The sequence below is a fragment of the Lycium barbarum genome, chromosome 8, assembly GCF_019175385.1.
Source record: "Lycium barbarum isolate Lr01 chromosome 8, ASM1917538v2, whole genome shotgun sequence".
Taxonomy (NCBI): domain Eukaryota; kingdom Viridiplantae; phylum Streptophyta; class Magnoliopsida; order Solanales; family Solanaceae; genus Lycium; species Lycium barbarum.
In genome coordinates, this window is record NC_083344.1 from 84,724,972 (window position 1) to 84,743,800 (window position 18,829).

Here is an 18,829-nt window from a genome sequence, read left to right on the forward strand (position 1 = left end):
GGATTCATATATCCTAATCTACTACTACTAATGGCTAGATAATAAACTAACAAGTAACCTAATGTAACATAATCCTCAGAATGCATCCAGCAAAGCCAAAGAGTCTATTCTCTCTGATCATGAGTTATGTGTGGTGTATATCCATCTCTCATTGTATGGACTGGACTTTGTAATCCTTTGAAAATGCAATGTGTGATGAACTGTAACCTTGTATAGTCCATAGTTAACCATATCATGTCCCAAGTTTGTACCCTTGATGCATAATATGACCAACATATATGCCTTCTAGCTGCAACATCTAAATGGTGTGTCCATGATGAGCTCCAATGACTGATATCGAGAAATGTATCATCCTGTATTGGCCGTAAATAACTGTAGCCCTTAGTAAAGTCCTTAATGTCCCAAGTTTGTACCCTTGATGCATTATATGACCATACTAGAACTGTAGCCTCATGTACTGCATATGTAATGTAACAATATCCTATGCATATCAGTAGTTTAAAAACCAACTCATGTCCAATATAAATTAGATCATTGGTATTAAATGAAAGTACTGCTAATTTGTATATATTCCATCCCAGTTAATGTGTGTTGTTTGGGTGAATTGACTCCAGATCTATAAGAAAAAATGTCTCCAATATTGCAGGTTTTGCATTACACAACTTTCCTGAAAAAGAGAAAACTATATCAAGTATAAAGTGTGTCCTTCCACTTCTATGAAACAATATTTCTGCATTGATGCAAGTCTCCAGTTCTGTAAAAAACTAGAGATTGCAACTATATGCAGGCTTCAGATCCTGATCTTGACTCTCTTCTGGTTCCGAGATCTTGAGTATGAGCCAGTATAATTGTACTGCACTGCATTTTTTCCAATGTGCAGCATAACATATTCTCTTTCCTCTGTGGATTCCATCATCTGCATATTCAGTAAAATACCCTCCTCTACAAAATTATAAACACTCTCCATAGATTGTTATATCTCCTGTAGAATGAGCATGAAATACTAATACCACTAACTGAAGACAAGTCAATACATGGATCATGTTTTCCTTTGTATCAGGTGTAGATTTCCTTATCAATGAAACATCTGTATTCTTCATCATGGGCCTTGTCCTATCCATATCATATCCTATAGGACTTGGATCAATGGATGAAACAATCATCTTCCAAACTTGCATCAAATCCTATCCTGCATTAGCAAGATCATTGACACAAAGTGTGTCCACTTCTATAAGTGGACTGTGTTGACTTTGGTGCACAAGTAAGACTGGATACACATCATATCTTGTGCCATGATCAATGTACCAGTAACATGGATAAACTTTGTATCTAAGGAAAACTACATCATTTCCAAGCTACATAGATTAGTAGTGTAGACATCTATAGATAGTGAGTGTACATGGTTCTTGAGTTCCTTCATTACATGAATTCCATCAGTTGCCATAATACCTGCAAAAAAGAAAACAATAATAGTGGAAAAAACTATCACCGTACTCTTCTCCAAATGGACTTGAGTGTGATGATACAGTCCCTCCTCCTCCAACTTCATCATTTGTATCTCCTCTGAGTTCTAATCTTTATGGACATTGTAGTTTGTCACTATTAAGGATTTTCCTTGCTGTTGAATCTGCAAAATTATACACTTGTACTTAACCATGATCAAGAACATAGTTGGCTAGGTGGTTAGCCAATTGATTACCCTCTCTCAAGATATGCAGAACCTGAACATTTGAATGATCCACGATATCCCATAGTTCCTCAACCATAAATACAATGTGCCAAGGGGGTTTCCACTCCCTCTCCAATATCATCTTCATGAGCATGGAATCAGTCTCAAGAGTGAATGAGTACACATGTTGAGACAATTAATACCTAGCAGCTTTAAGTAAAGCTCTTGCCTCTAATTCTGTATTTGTACTTTCTTCCATTTCCTTAGCAAATGCATGAACCAAATCACCCTTATGATCCCTTACACAGAATGCAAATGAACTCCTACCAGGGTTACCCCTAGTAGCACCATCTGCGTTACACTTCCATGCACTTTCCATAGGAAAACTCCACACCACCTTAGTTACTTTCAACTTAGGCACAAATGATTCCAAAATATGCAGAATCTCAGGCCACCTATGAGGAACTTTCTGTATACATGGTTTCCTTAATTTCACTAGTTGTTGTATCAAGGTTGAAGCTTGATATATAACTCTTTCATCTGTCACCTTATTGTCATGCTTATCCCCATTTATTTTCTTCCATAACTCCTACACAACAATAGAAGGAACAACATTTTAAATAGCTTGCATTCTAGGCCTCACATCAACAGACCACCACTTTAAAATAATTTGCTGCAAGTGCATACTAGTGATTTCAATACCTGCAGCAACACTGAAATAAGACCAGGTTCTTTTTGCAGTAGCGCATCTTAAGAAAATATGAGAGATGGTTCTTCTTTTGGATCTGCAGGACAACATAAATACTTAGAGGGTAAGTTATAACCCCAACTCCTAACCACTTCATCCAAAGAGACATTAAAGTGCCATACTCTCCACATAGTTAAAGCAACTTTGTAAGGCAATCCCTTTACCCACATCTTCTTATAGATATCTCTCTTTTCTACTTTCCTTCTAACATATTCCCATGTTGTTTTCACACTGAATTGACCATTAGTTGATAACCTCTAATATGGAACATCGAGATCATTTCCCCTACTTGGAGGCTGTACCTCAGTCAATATAAATTCTGCATGTTCCTCTGGCAAACTGTTTCTAATTACAGCCTCATTCCATCTTCCCTCAGTAACAACATCATAAACATTGTATCACAATAGAAATCAGGGTCAGTGAGAAAATACAATGGACTTAAACCAGTCCAATTATCAAACAAAAAAAATGAAGATCCCATCCTCAGCTGCCACCATATTTCATGATCAATGAGATCTCTAGCTTCTAACATCTTCCTCCAAATATATGATCCTTTCTTCCATGGAACAAGAATAGGATTGTTCTTCTTCAAATACTTATTGCTCATGAATGCACCCCACAAAGTAGGCTTGGTTCTGAAATTCCACTATAATTTGGCAAATCAAGCCAATGAGATGTCCATCAAGCATCTGAATCCCAAACCACCTTCTTCATGAGGCAAACAAACAGTGTCCCAACCTGTCCAATGCATTTTCATTCCCCAACTTTGTTACTCCAGAAGAATTGTGCAAAAATCTTATGAAGTTTCTTGATAACAAAATCAAGTGGATCAATAGCAGAAATCAAATGCATAGGCATAGCTTGTAGAACATGCTTGAGTAACACAACTCTTCCACCAAAGGATAACAATTTACACTTCTAACTTTGAAGCCTGTTCTTGACTTTAGATATCAAATCCGAGTAGAATGCCATACAACCTCTAGCATAGTAACTAGGACAACCAAGATACATTAAAGGAAAATCCTTTCTTTTAAAGCCAGTTACCCTCTCCACTTTAAGAAACACATCCTCATCCACTCTATCATGCAGATAACTGGAACTTTTTGCTTTGTTAATCAATTGACCTGAAGCAGCTTCATAATTTTTCAAAACATCCATGATCAACTTCAAAGAGATCTCACATGCTGAAGAGAAGATGATAGTATCATCAACATAGGCTAAGTGGTTAATTTTGGAACTCCACTTAGGCAATCAAAAACCACAAAACCAAGGATTTTCATGTAACACATTCAATGCTCTAGACAGTGCTACAGCAGCAAGGATAAATAAAGTAGAGGACAAAAGATCCCCTTGTTTAACTCCCCTAGTTGAATAAAAGAATCCATGAGCCTGTCCGTTAATGAGCACTGAATACCAATTATTCCTTATTAGTTCATAGATCAGACTGATGAACCATTCTCCAAATACTAACTTCCTTAGAACCTTTGTGAGAAAGCTCCATGAAAGTCTATCATATGATTTTGTCATATCAAGCTTCATTACGACATTTTGGACAATCTAATTACCATTCTTCTTCCCTTTGTTAGTTCTTAGTCTGATATCAGTGATGATTTCTTGAGTCAACAAAATGTTTTCCACTATACTCCTACCTCTAACAAAGCCAGCTTGGTTATGAGAGATTAAGTCAGATAAAAAAGTAGCCAACCTCTCATGAGTCACCCTAGAAAAAACCTTATTAAAAAAATTACTTAAGCTTATAGGCCGCATATTCCCAAAGTTCTGAACTTCATCCCTTTTAGGCAGCAGAACAAGGTTTGTATGAGTAATGTACCTTGGAAGCTCTGAACCATGAATAAAATCACCTACCATGTTAAAAATGTCATTACCAACAATTTCCCAGCAAGTTTGAAAAAATAAACCTGTGAAGCCATCAGGACCTGCTGCACTAGCACTGTTAAGCCCAAAAACTGCATTTTTAACTTCTTCTTTAGTAGGCCTTGCTACCAAAGCTTCATTCTGTTCCACAGTAAAAAGTCTTGGAATATGTTCCAAAATATCAAACTGGACTGGTGGTGTAACTTCATGGAACTGAGCCTAAAAGAATCTAATGGCTTCATAAGCAATTTCTGCATCAATTTCAAGCCAGCCTTTTGCTTCCAAAAGTCTTCCTCTATACTTAATAGCCTAGTCAATTCTGCATTAACTTTGTTGAGCTTCTCTTTATTTGCATATGAAGGATCAGCTTCAAAAATAGTCTCATGAGCCTTAATCACCCCTTTCATGTTGGTTATTTGCTGAAATATATCCCCATAAGTTGATCTACTCCAAGCTGTTAATACCTTCTTCAAATTCTTTAACTTAGAATTGAAAACATAGAATGAATTAACATTCATATCTGTCTCCCAATTGGCTTGGACCACCTCCAAAAATGTCTCATGTTTGACCCAAAGGTTAAGAAATTTGAAAGGTTTCTTAAAATGTTGGACCTGCTGCTTCAATTCAACTAACAAAGGAGAGTAATCTAAGCCATTTTTAATCAGGTAAGTAATCTCAAGGCCTGGATAAAGCTGTTGAAACTCAAAGTTACTAAGGCACCTATCAAGTCTCTTAAAGATACAATGTTCTGCACTCCTTCCTGTCACGACCCGGCTAAGGCCATGACGGGTACCCGGGGCTAACCACCGAGCACCACTCGTTCTATTACTCATTCTGCGTACAGTCGTATTTCTTATGCTCATAATTGTAGGAAGACCATTTTCATTTGAAACATATTTACCTTTATATATACATAAGCCCTTTGACTATCAAAATAATACATATATACACGTGGGAAATCACGAGACCATACTACCCACACATACGTATCTACGAGCCTCTACTAGAGTACTAGACAAATGGACGGGACAGGACCCTGTCGTGCCCAAAACATATATGTACACAAAATAATAAATCAATGGCACCTCCGGAACAATGGAGTGCCCTCAAAGTCTACTAGAAGCTCCTATGAATCTGGCCTCCCTGTCTACCTGTTACACCTCGGAAAATTTTTCGTTGGTACGCAAGTGAATGAACTAGTGAGAAGTATGGGTGTATGATGTCCATGAGCAAGAAACGACATTTGATGACCTTAAGTGAGATTTCAAAGGTATCCGACGTAAGATGAGAAAGTTGGCTAAGATAAGGCAAGGTATGAGGTGAGCAATGCATGCAAATGGATGTGGATGATTGGAATGAAAAGCCTAAGAAATATGAAAAGTTGCAAATTTGCAATCTGCCCAGTGGTCGTAAAGTGCAAATACGGACCGTAAAATGGTATACGGTCCGTAAACTGCCAGGTCGTAAACTGGCATGCAAAACTTCAACTTTCTGCCAGTTGAGGAAATGGTAAAATACGACCTGGTTTACGGACCGTAAAGTGATTTACGGCCCGTAAACCATGGTCGTAAATCACCATGGTTGCAGTCTAAAGTTTCTGGTTCTGGAAATAGTTAAAGACGACAGCGAGGGACGAACCGTAAAATGGAATACGTGGTCGTAAACTAAGTTTACGACCACTGTTCACCGCAACACAGATTTTACAATTCATTAAATAAAGGGACCAACACTTGTTTTATTTCATTTCCACATTACACACCTTCTCTCTAAAACCTCTCTCTACATTTATTATCTAAGTTTTCAAGGATCATAAGTCATCAACAACATAAAACAAAGTGAATCAATAGTAAGAACATCATCAAAGGTCATCCAAGTCAAGAAATCCAAATGGAGAAAAACTAGGGTTTTGCTCAAAGTGGAGTATTATCAACTAAAGCTTGTTCCTACAACTTCTAAGGTAAGATTCATGATATTTATATGATGTTTAAGATATTGGAGAGTTGAAATGCATGAATTGTAGAAAATATGGTCAACTAGGTCATGAATGATGAATAGTGACATTTTGAGGAATAGTTTGAATTGAATCACGAATGTTGTTGTGTTGTGATATGAATGTGTTATAAATGGTATTAAGATCATGAACTAGACACTTTAGACGGATGGATGAAGTTGGGTGTTATGACCTTGAATATGGATGAATTAGAAGCAAGTTGAGAAATCTAGATAATGTGGATAATGTGAATGACTAATGGCCATTGTTATGATATTAATGAAGGTAGAAACGCTAACATTGGAAGGGGAGTGCAAGTGTAGAATAGTCCGACGAAAAGGTATGTAAGGCTAACCCTTCTTTCATAAGGCATGGTTCTTTGGCCAATTCTCTAAATCCTCTATACGCGTATGTTGCCTTCAATTGATAAATTTTCCGAGCTTGTAAGCTCACGATCCTTGATACATACTACGATTGCACTACGCTCCTCGTATGACGAGTAGGCCCATGATCAAGATGTAACGATAATGAAGAGGATAGTAATGATGACGATAATTATGATGATGCTAAAGGTGCCTATGGGCTATTATACGTATGTGTGTCTATACAAGGCTATAATGAACCCCGAGATTATAATGCCGGGTAGAATATATGTATATGGATGTATATATATGTATGTATATGATTACGTAACGTGCGCACACATCTGCAGATGGTACGGATAACCCTGAAGCCTTGGTAGGGCCAGGTAGATATAACATTGAGCCTTGTTGGCCAAGTATGTATGAAACACCGAACCTTATGGTCGGGTACGCTATGTATGTATATAAGTGTATGGCTATGTATATAATATGAATATGAATGTGAAAAGACTATGTATATGAATGCGAATAGGGGCATGTATACGAATACGAGCACTATTATGAAATACGCATGAGAAATGGAAAGTTCCTATGAAAGGCAGGTAAGTGCCATGATGATTGTATTATTGTCTTCCCTCCTATGACACTTCATATATTGTCTATGATGCTTCTATATTGATGTTGATCATTCTTTACATACTCAGTACATTCTTCGTACTGACGTCCTTTTGTTTGTGGACGCTGCATCATGCCCGCAGGTGCACAGGGAGACAGACTTGATCCATAGCTGCTTATTCAGAGATTACATAGTGGAGCTCCATTCCCTTCGGAGCCATAGCTTTTATGTACTTATTCTTTTGTGTATATAATTATGGGCATAGCGGGGTCCTGTCCCGCTCATGTGATATGTTTTACTGTTCTTAGAGGCTCGTAGTCACGTGTATATGGTTAGATATGTCTGGCCTTGTCGGCCTATATTTTGTATATCATTTTGTTGGCCTCGTCGGCCCATGTACATTGTTGTGGCATAGATGCCTATGATGATTGAAGATGTTGTCGTCCAATGGGACTAGCATGGTCGATGCTTAGAAATGTATGATTAATGATGTGGCTCACCTAGATGCAAGTCTAAGTGTAAGCTAAGGGGTGCCTGGGTGGGCTAGCACCGGGTGCTCATCGCGGCCCCCTAGTCGGGTCGTGACAAAAGTGGTATCAGAGCAGTTCAGTCCTAGGGTGTGTCTACGAGCTGTGTCTAGTAGAGTCTTGGTTATGGGTGTGTTGCGCGCCACACTTATAAACAGGAAGCTGCAGATATTTTAGGAATAAATGACCTTTCTTCATAAGAATCGTGCGATAGAGCTATGATGTAAGAAATTCTTGTTCCTTAATCGTGTGTTGTGTATTTCAGAGATGCCTAAAAAGAAAAAAGGCTACAACGGCCCAAAAGGGCAAGACGGTGGCAGAAAAGCGGGCTACAAGAGCATCGTCACCGGTAGTAGAGGAAAGTGAGTCCCAGAGTGCGGCTCAATCTCAGTCCTCCAAGACAGTGCTTGTTTCTAAGGAGCGTGAGGGAGCCTCAGCACCAGCTCCAGCACCTCCAGCTCCTCCACCGGATGCTTCTGGCCAAGATGTGAAAGAGGCCATTAATTTGTTGACTCAGTTGGTTGCGGCCCAGACTTAGAGGCAAAGTTTAGGGCGTGGTGATAGGGCTGTTAGTGCGAGGGCCTGTGATTTCATTACTTTGAACCCTCCAGAATTCTTTGGGTCAAAGCCGGAGGAGGACCCTCAGGACTTTATTGACGGTATGTTGAGGACACTCCGATTGATACATGCTTCAGACACCGAGTCGGTGGAGTTAGCGTCATATAGATTGGGAGATGTCTCGATCCAGTGGTATACGGTGTGGATGGCTTCACGGGGGGCCAATGCACCTCCCCCGGTATGGCAAGAGTTTGTTGATGCCTTTCTCCGTCATTATATGCCTCCGGAAGTTCGGCGAACTAGGGCCGATAAATTCTTGAACTTGAGGCAAGGTAGTATGAGTGCCCTAGAGTATAGCCTCTGCTTTAAGTCCCTGGCTAGGTATGCTTCGGCCATAGTAGCGGATATGGGGGACCGGGTACACCGATTTGTAAAGGGCCTAGGGCCACACTTGATGGATAAATGCTTGATTGCGTCCCTTCAGGACGGTATGGATATTGCACGCATTCAGGCACATGCTCAGAACTTAGAAGAAAGCCTACAACAGCGAAGAAGTGAGCGTGAGCAAGATCGGGGACATAGCAAGAGAGCTAGATCTTCGGGTCTGACAAATGAGTATAGAGGCGGACACAGGCAGTAGTTCCCTAGACATTCAGGCTATTCTATGACCAGTGCATCTCCACGGTTTCCAGGCCAGAGCCTTGATAGATCTGCTCGTTCAGGGCCGAGTCCCAGTTATTCAGGACCTTAGTTCAGAGATGATTCAGGCCAGTCAAGGCCACCTGTATCACGATGTTCCCAGTGTGGGAAGTTGCATTGGGGTCGATGCCGATTGGGCTCGGATGGTTGCTATTTATGTGGTCAACCAGGCCATATCATGCGTGATTGCCCATCAGTACAGGGTAGAGGTAGGACCCAGCCATCAGGGTCGGCAGCCGGATCATCAGCATCTGTACGCCCTACGGGGCCAGGTTCACATGCGCCAGTCGGCCATGGTAGAGGTAGAGGGAGAGCTCCCACTTCTAGCGGTCCTCAGCATCGTATTTATGCATTGGCGGGACGCCAAGATCTTGAGTCTTCTCCTGACGTGGTCACAGGTATATTATCGGTATTCTCTCATGATGTATATGCTTTGATTGATCCGGGCTCCACATTATCATATGTTACTCCATATATTGCGGGTCGATTTATAATTGAGCCGGAGTCTATCAAACCTTTTGAGGTGTCTACACCCGTGGGTGAATCGGTAATAGCTAGCCGAGTATATAGAAATTGTGTGATTGTGATTTGTGATCGTCGTACTATGATTGATTTGCATAAGCTAGAAATGGTAGATTTTGATGTCATTATGGGTATGGATTGGTTGGCTTCTTGTTATGCCAACGTTGATTGCCGGATGAAGGTGGTTCGTTTCCAGTTTCCGGGAGAACCAGTGTTAGAATGGAAAGAAAATACGGCATCACCAAAAGGTAGGTTTATTTCCTATCTAAAGGCAAGGAAAATGATCACAAAAGGGTGCATTTATCATCTAGTACGAGTTCAAGATGTAGAAGCTGAGTCGCCGACTCTTCAGTCAGTTCCCGTAGTGAATGAATTTCCGGATGTGTTCCCGGAAGAGCTTCCAGGCCTTCCTCCCGAGCGGGAGATTGACTTTGCTATTGATGTGTTGCCAGACACTAAACCTATATCTATTCCTCCTTATAGAACGGCACCCGCCGAACTGAAGGAATTGAAAGAGCAATTGAAAGACTTGCTTGAGAAAGGCATTATTAGGCCTAGTTCATCCCCGTGGGGAGCTCCCGCATTGTTTGTCTGAAAGAAAGATGGCTCTTTGAGAATGTGCATTGATTATAGGCAATTGAATAAGGTGACGATTAAGAATAAATATCCCCTCCCGAGGATTGATGACTTGTTTGATCAATTGCAAGGTGCCAAATGGTTTTCAAAGATTTATTTGAGGTCCGGGTATCATCAAGTGAGAGTTAGGGAAAAATATATCCCTAAGACAGCTTTTAGAACAAGATATGGTCATTTTGAATTCCGGGTAATGTCATTTGGGCTAACTAATGCGCCAGCGGTATTTATGGATTTGATGAATAATGTGTTCAGACCCTTCCTGGATTTATTTGTGATAGTATTTATCGATTACATCTTGGTGTATTCTAGATCCGAGGCGGAGCATGCGGATCATTTTCTTACTGTCCTTGGAGTTTTTCGAACTCGAGAGTTATTTGCAAAGTTTTCCAAATGCGAGTTTTGGTTGAACTCGGTATCATTTTTAGGGCATATCGTTGCAGCCGATGGCATTCGAGTGGATAGCCAAAAGATTGAGGCCATGAAAACTTGGCCAAGGCCCATAACTCTTACAGAGGTTCGTAGCTTTCTGGGCTTAGCAGGTTAGTACAGGAGGTTCGTTGAAGGTTTTTCTTCTATTTTTGCACCACTCACAAAATTGACCCAGAAATCGGCAGAGTTTAAATGGACAGATGCTTGCGAACGTAGTTTCCAAGAATTAAAGGGTAGATTGACTTCTGCCCCAGTTCTGACACTTCCAGAGGGATTGGAAGGATATGTCGTTTATTACGATGCTTCAGGTGTTGGGCTAGGCTGTGTATTGATGCAGCATGGAAAAGTGATTGCGTATGCTTCAAGGCAATTACGAAAACATGAGCAGAATTATCCTACCTATGATCTAGAATTGGCCGCGGTGGTTCATGCATTAAAGATATGGAGACATTATTTATATGGTGTCCACGTGGATATTTATACAGATCATAAGAGTCTTCAATACATCTTCAAGCAGAAAGAGTTGAATTTGCGGCAACGACGATGGCTAGAGTTGCTAAAAGACTATGATGTCGAGATTTTGTATCACCCCGGAAAGACAAATGTTGTGGCTGATGCTCTTAGCCGTAGATCGATGGGAAGTCTAAGTGATGTACGACCAGAGAAGAGGGAAATGGCCCGTGAGCTCCAGCAGTTAGCTAGCCTAGGAGTCCGGGTAGTAGACTCAGGTAGCAGCGGAGCTACTATCCAGAATACAGCAGTCTCGTCGCTAGTAGCAGAAGTGAAAGAGCGACAATATGAGGATCCCATGCTAATGCAGTATAGAGATACACTCCCTCAGAAAGAGGAGTCATCATTTGACATTTCAGGATACGGAGTTCTCCGGTGTAGAGGAAGATTATGTGTTCCCGATGTGGCAAGTTTACGCCACCAGATTTTGAGAAAAGCTCATAGTTCCCGTTATTCTATTCACCCCGGAGCGACGAAGATGTATCATGATCTTAAGTCTATATATTGGTGGAACGGGATGAAGAAAGATATAGCGGAATTCCTAGCTCAGTGTCCTAATTGTCAACAAGTGAAAATTGAGCACCAAAAGTCGGGTGGATTGTTGCAAGCTATAGAAATCCCAACTTGGAAGTGGGAAGTGATTAACATGGACTTTGTTTCAGGGTTACCCCATTCTCGACGTAAGTATGATTCCATATGGGTGATTGTGGATAGACTCACCAAGTGAGCTAATTTCTTACCGGTTAGAACGACCTATGTGGCGGAAGACTATGCAAGGCTTTACTTTAAAGAGATAGTGAGACTCCATGGCGTTCCAGTATCTATTATCTCCGATAGAGGGACTCAGTTTACAGCTAAATTTTGGGAGTCTTTCCAAGAGGGTTTAGGGACCTGAGTTAGCCTTAGCACGGCATTTCATCCACAGACCGATGGACAAGCTGAACGTACTATTCAGACTCTTGAGGACATGTTACGGGCATGTATGATAGACTTTAGAGGAAACTGGGATGACCATTTGCCACTCATTGAGTTTGCTTACAATAATAGTTATCAGTCTAGCATTCAAATGGCACCGTATGAAGCTTTATATGGGCGAAAGTGTAGATCCCCGATTGGGTGGTTCGAATCAGGAGAGACTAAATTGATAGGGCCAAACTTGGTTCAGCAAGCTATAGAGAAAGTTAAGCTCATACAAGATCGGTTGCTAGCGACTCAAAGTCGTCAAAAGTCCTATGCGGATAATCGTCGAAGGGACTTAGAGTTCGAAGTGAAAGATTGGGTATTCTTGAAAGTGTCGCTAATGAAGGGCGTAATGAGATTTGGCAAAAAGGGGAAGCTTAGTCCCCCGGTATATTGGGCCATATGAAATTGTACGAAAAATAGGCAAGGTGGCCTATGAGTTAGATTTACCTCCAGATTTGGAGTCAGTCCATCCAGTTTTTCCATGTCTCGATACTTCGGAAATGTGTTGGAGATCCTACGAGGATCGTCCCAGTAAATGATGTTCAAGTGACAGAAAAGTTAACTTATGATGAAATACCCATTGCCATATTAGATAGGCAAGTACGGAGGCTTAGAAATAAAGAAGTAGCCTCAGTTAAGGTTCTATGGAGAGATAGCAAACGGGAGGAAATGACGTGGGAAGCAGAAGAGAGTATGCGGTCCAAATACCCACATTTATTTCAGCCCTTGGAAGAAGTCCAAGACGAGACGTCAAGATTCTAAGGTATGTATGCTTTCCTTTTATGCTTTTGGGTTGTGTGTGGCCAAACTTTGTATGCTATTGTGTTGTAGCCCTGTGTGGCATCGATATTATAGGTTGTTGTGGCAGGATGGTAATGCCATATTACAGGGGAAACTCTGGCGAAATTTTTATAGAATCCCCGAAGACTTTAACATTCGAGGACGAATGTTCTTAAGGGGGGAAAATGTTATACCTCGGAAAATTTTCCGTTGGTACGCAAGTGAATGAACTAGTGATAAGTATGGGTGTATGATGTCTATGAGCAAGAAACGACGTTTGATGACCTTAAGTGAGATTTCAAAGGTATCCGACGTAAGATGAGAAAGTTGGATAAGATAATGCAAGGTATGAGGTGAGCAATGCATGCAAATGGATGTGGATGATTGGAATGAAAAGCCTACGAAATATGAAAAGTTGCAGATTTGCAATCTGCCCAGTGGTCGTAAAGTGCAAATACGGACCGTAAAATGGTATACGGTCCGTAAACTGCCAAGTCGTAAACTGGCATGCAAAACTTCAACTTTCTGCCAGTTGAGGAAATGGTAAAATACGACCTGGTTTACGGACCGTAAAGTGATTTACGGCCCGTAAACCATGGTCGTAAATCACCATGGTTGCAGTCTAAAGTTTCTGGTTCTGGAAATGGTTAAAGACGAAAGCGAGGGACGAACCGTAAAATGGAATACGTGGTCGTAAACTCAGTTTACGACCACTGTTCACCGCAACACAGATTTTACAATTCATTAAATAAAGGGACCAACACTTGTTTTATTTCATTTCCACATTACACACCTTCTCTCTAAAACCTCTCTCTACATTTATTATCCAAGTTTTCAAGGATCATAAGTCATCAACAACATAAAACAAAGTGAATCAATAGTAAGAACATCATCAAAGGTCATCCAAGTCAAGAAATCCAAATGGAGAAAAACTAGGGTTTTGCTCAAAGTGGAGAATTATCAACTAAAGCTTGTTCCTACAACTTCTAAGGTAAGATTCATGATATTTATATGATGTTTAAGATATTGGAGAGTTGAAATGCATGGATTGTAGAAAATATGGTCAACTAGGTCATGAATGATGAATAGTGACATTTTGAGGAATAGTTTGAATTGAATCACGAATGTTGTTGTGTTGTGATATGAATGTGTTATAAATGGTATTAAGATCATGAACTAGACACTTTAGACAGATGGATGAAGTTGGGTGTTACGACCTTGAACATGGATGAATTGGAAACAAGTTGAGAAATCTAGATAATGTGGATAATGTGAATGACTAATGGCCATTGTTATGATATTAATGAAGGTAGAAACGCTAACATTGGAAGGGGACATGCAAGTGTAGAATAGTCTGACGAAAAGGTATGTAAGGCTAACCCTTCTTTCATAAGGCATGGTTCTTTGGCCAATTCTCTAAATCCTCTATACGCGTATGTTGCCTTCAATTGATAAATTTTCCGAGCTTGTAAGCTCACGATCCTTGATACATACTACGATTGCACTACGCTCCTCGTATGACGAGTAGGCATATGATCTAGATGCAACAATAATGAAGAGGATAGTAATGATGACGATAATAATGATGATGCTAAAGGTGCCTATGGGCTATTATACGTATGTGTGCCTATACAGGGCTATAATGAACCCCGAGCTTATAATGCCGGGTAGAATATATGTATATGGATGTATATGATTACGTAACGCGCGCACACATCTGCAGAAGGTACGGATAACCCTGAAGCCTTGGTAGGGCCAGGTAGATATAACATTGAGCCTTGGTTGGCCAAGTATGTATGAAACACCGAACCTTATGGTCGGGTACGCTATGTATGTATATAAGTGTATGGCTATGTATATAATATGAATATGAATGTGAAAAGACTATGTATATGAATGCGAATAGGGGCATGTATACGAATACAAACACTATTATGAAATACGCATGAGAAATGGAAAGTTCCTATGAAAGCCAGGTAAGTGCCATAATGATGGTATTATTGTCTTCCCTCCTATGCCACTTCATATATTGTCTATGATGCTTCTATATTTATGTTGATAATGCTTTACATACTCAGTACATTCTTCGTACTGACGTCCTTTTGTTTGTGGACGCTGCGTCATGCCCGTAGGTGCACAGGGAGACAGACTTGATCCATAGGTGCTTATTCAGAGATTACATATCGAAGCTCCATTTCCTTCGGAGCTATAGCTTTTGGGTACTTATTATTTTGTGTATATAATTATGGGCATAGCGGGGTCCTATCCCTCTCATGTGATATGTTTTACTCTTCTTAGAGGCTCGTAGTCACGTGTATATGGTTAGATATGTCTTGCCTTGTCGGCCTATATTTTGTATATCATTTTGTTGGCCTCGTCGGTCCATGTACATTGTTGTGGCATAGATGCCTATGATGATTGAAGATGTTGTCGTCCAATGGGACTAGCATGGTCGATGCTTAGAAATGTATGATTAATGATGTGGCTCACCTAGATGCAAGTCTAAGTATAAGCTAAGGGGTGCCCGGGTGGGCTAGCACCGGGTGCTCGTCGCGGCCCCCTAGTCGGGTCGTGACACTACCTGTGGGCATGAACATATCGTCCAAAGAAAACGGACGTCAGTACGAGCAATGTACTGAGTATGTAAGGTGTGGATAATAACATGATAAGAGCGTGAGGGATAGCATAAGATAAAAGAACCGTTCATTTCTCATAATATTTTTTAAATATTCGTCATACGTACTTACCCCTTTATTCTCCTAGAGATACACTTGTTACATCCACATGCTTACATATATAATAACTTACAATGCAGTACAGCCACGTACCCGGCTATATAGGCTTGGTATCACCCGTACTCGGCCCTCCCGGGACTCGATAGTATCCGTACTCGGCCCTCCCGGGACTCGATGCTATCCGTACTCGACCCTCCCGGGACTCGATGCTATCCGTACTCGACTCTCCCGGGACTCAATGCTATCCGTACTCGGCCCTCCCGGGACTCGATGCTATTCTTACTCGGCCCTCTCGGGACTCGATGCTATCCGTACTCGGCCCTCCCTGGACTCAATGCTATCCATACTCGGCCCTTCCGGGACTCGATGCTATATGTAACTGAGCAGTGGGAGTGCTATGCATACATACATACATACATATACATAAAAAAATACATAAATGAAATCAACATCATCCTTAGAATTACCATACATCCATCATTAAAGCATACATTAGAACATTGAAGGCAACTATGGCGATGTCGGGGTGACATGAGGTCATGGACCCCCGATTACATTATGGAGCAATCATAATCATCATATCTCACCTTGAAGGGACTAACGTTTTAAGGTGAGTGTACACAAGAAAAAACATCAATGGAACCATACTTAGAATCATTAACTTCATGGGCATCATATCTCACTTTAGGATTCGTTATACTTACTCATCGTCATCATTATCATCGTATTCATGACATATTTCTCATCTTTATCTCATAAGAAGCTCTTTATCAATGTTGACTCATAGTTCCCGGAATGTAAGAAAGTCATGGAGAGCTAGGGAAAATAATATCATAGGAATCATATAAGGACCATTAGCTTCATAGGAATGTCATATCATGAGCTTTAGGACTTCTAGACTTAGATTCATCATCAGTATTGTCATGCTCGTAACGTATCTCTTTTCTTTATCTTGTATGAAGCTCTTTATAATCGTAGACTCATAATTTCCGATATGTAGGAAAATCATGGAAAGATAGGACGATTCATGCCATAGGAGTCATGCCTTAGAAAGAAGGGACTAGCCTTACATACCTCTTTCGTTTTGACAATTCCATCGCTTGATTGTTCTCCTTTAATGCTCACGTTTCTACCTTCAAGAGAATTCGCATTAACATTAGCTAACCGATTATATGAACGTGCTTACTAAAGCTAGAGAAAATTGGGCAGCATTTCCTTAGTTTATACAACTTTCCTCATATCATATATCAATTCCCAAACGTCTGTAGTAATATTCACAACATTATAACCAATAATCTTCATTCATCTACATTACCCACATTCCACAATTTCACTTCAATTCATCCATAATAATGGTCGTAGTATACTAGTACGTTTTCTTGCATATAATACCTATCCCATGTCCTAAATGTCATTTATAACATACTTACAATCACAACATATCAATATTCATGACTCATTCCAAACTACTACTAAAATCTCGTTACTCTCATCTTTGTGACCCATTTTCTATATCCTTCTACAATCCAAGTGTTTCAACTTCTCAATACCTTAAACAACATAGAGTGATCATAAAACTTACCTTAGATAGTGTAGGAATAAGCCTTGAGCGGAAATACCCCTCTTACACCAAAACCCTAGTTCACTTCCATTGGAATTTCTTGACTTGGATGAACTCTAATAAGTTTCTTACACTTGATTTCCTTGGTTTGATGAAGTTGATCCTTACTCTCTCTTGGATTCTTGTAGATGAAGTGTGGAGAAATGTTTTAGAGAGTTCTAGAGAGAAGGGGAAATGAAATGAAATGAACTTGATCCCCTTATTAATAATACACAATCTGTCCCGTCTTGTTTCTACGGACCAACATACGGTCCGTATAAATTATACTGACAGCATGTCTGGCCGTAGATTTGGTCCAGTGAATGCTGCCAATCTGGGCTAAATATATGGCCTAACATACGGCCAATATAATTTATACGGCCAGTATGTTGGGCCGTATAATGCCCAGCTATTCCGATTTCGTTCTCGTCGACTCATTTGATCTCTAATCCTTATGGAACCTTCTTAACACTTGTTTAACACCTCATTAACAATATAAGGGACATTATAGCTCTTCTTCAAAACATCATTAAGTCATCATTAATTCGTTACTGATAAATCCTTTCCGATACATAACGTATGCCTTGCCTTTTTTGGCAAACTTTCTTCTATTACCTCGAATGCCTTCGAAATCTCAATTAGGATCATCCAATGCTATTTATTACTTATTGAAACATCGTATACTTTGTGCCTCTCATTAGTCTATCCACTGTGCATCAATGAAAATTTTTCCGAGGTGTAACACTTCCATTCCACCATGTGAATACACTTCCTTTGTAGCCTAAATCCGTGAGATTACATGTGGTAATACAATGTCTGAAGTATTCCACCTCATTCAATGATACTGGATTGCCACCATACTTCTCATTTTCATCAGTTACGACATTGAAATCCCCAGCAACAAGCCAAGGCCTAGTCATATCATTTTCCAAATAATCCATAGCATCCGACAATTCAATTCTATCCACTCTATCACATTTTGCATAAACTAAGGTAACAATCATCTCAGTATCCACTTCCAAATTGGATAACCTTAGAGTTAAATGTTGTTCACTGTCAATAAGGATAGTAACTTTCCATGATTCATCTAAAAATGCCCATATTTTGTTATTGACATTATGCAAAGCTGTCTCCAAACCAAGTCTCATTCTATAGCTTTCCAACTTATAAGGTTTCTGAAAATGTTCCATCAACCCAATAAGGAAGAAACTATACCTATTATGCATTGTTAAAAGCCTCTTGAAGGCTTTCTTTGTATTTACTGATCTCACATTCCAAATAAGTGCATTCATCATGATCATATACTGGATTTAGAGACAGTTCTCCTTGTTTGCACCTTTGTTGAATAAGGTACAACATTTTCTTTAGATTGCTTCTTCCTTGTTTTCCCTATAGCCTTAGAGATTAGAGTAGGTGACAAATCTCCATCCTTAGCTGCATTCTGAAAATTCTGAGCTATAGATTTTTCATCAAGATCTATTTTGGCATTAACATCCTGTGGTAGAACAACCTGCAAACTTCCCTTAGCTTTAGGATCAACCACCTGATTGCTATACTTGTTAGAAGAATGTTGCTGATGTTTATATTTTACTACTGATGTTTCCTGCCTC

The 18,829-nt window shown here is 40.1% G+C and overlaps 1 protein-coding gene across 1 annotated transcript; it reads right to left on the reverse strand.

The window, feature by feature from the left end:
* Positions 1-1,865: 1,865 nt before the first annotated feature.
* LOC132607916 (uncharacterized) lies at positions 1,866-18,511 on the reverse strand. The gene is made up of 9 exons (XM_060321997.1): positions 18,019-18,511; positions 4,622-4,974; positions 4,249-4,511; positions 3,983-4,137; positions 3,677-3,823; positions 3,462-3,601; positions 2,849-3,063; positions 2,720-2,783; positions 1,866-2,258 (listed from the first exon to the last, which is right to left on the reverse strand). The coding sequence occupies exons 1-9, from the start codon at positions 18,509-18,511 to the stop codon at positions 1,866-1,868; spliced, it is 2,223 nt and encodes a 740-aa protein (XP_060177980.1).
* Between the last annotated feature and the right edge of the window lie 318 nt (positions 18,512-18,829).

Bases quoted from the DNA above. Each gene is read 5' to 3' on its own strand.
- LOC132607916 (XM_060321997.1), bottom strand. From the start codon at position 18,511: ATGAATGCACTTATTTGGAATGTGAGATCAGTAAATACAAAGAAAGCC. The intron at 4,975-18,018 runs GTAATCTCACGG...AGCTTTATCCAG, and splicing joins CAGACATTGTATTACCACAT to GCCTTGAGATTACTTACCTG. The intron at 2,259-2,719 runs GTACAGCCTCCA...ATTGTTGTGTAG, and splicing joins CAGAATTTATATTGACTGAG to GAGTTATGGAAGAAAATAAA.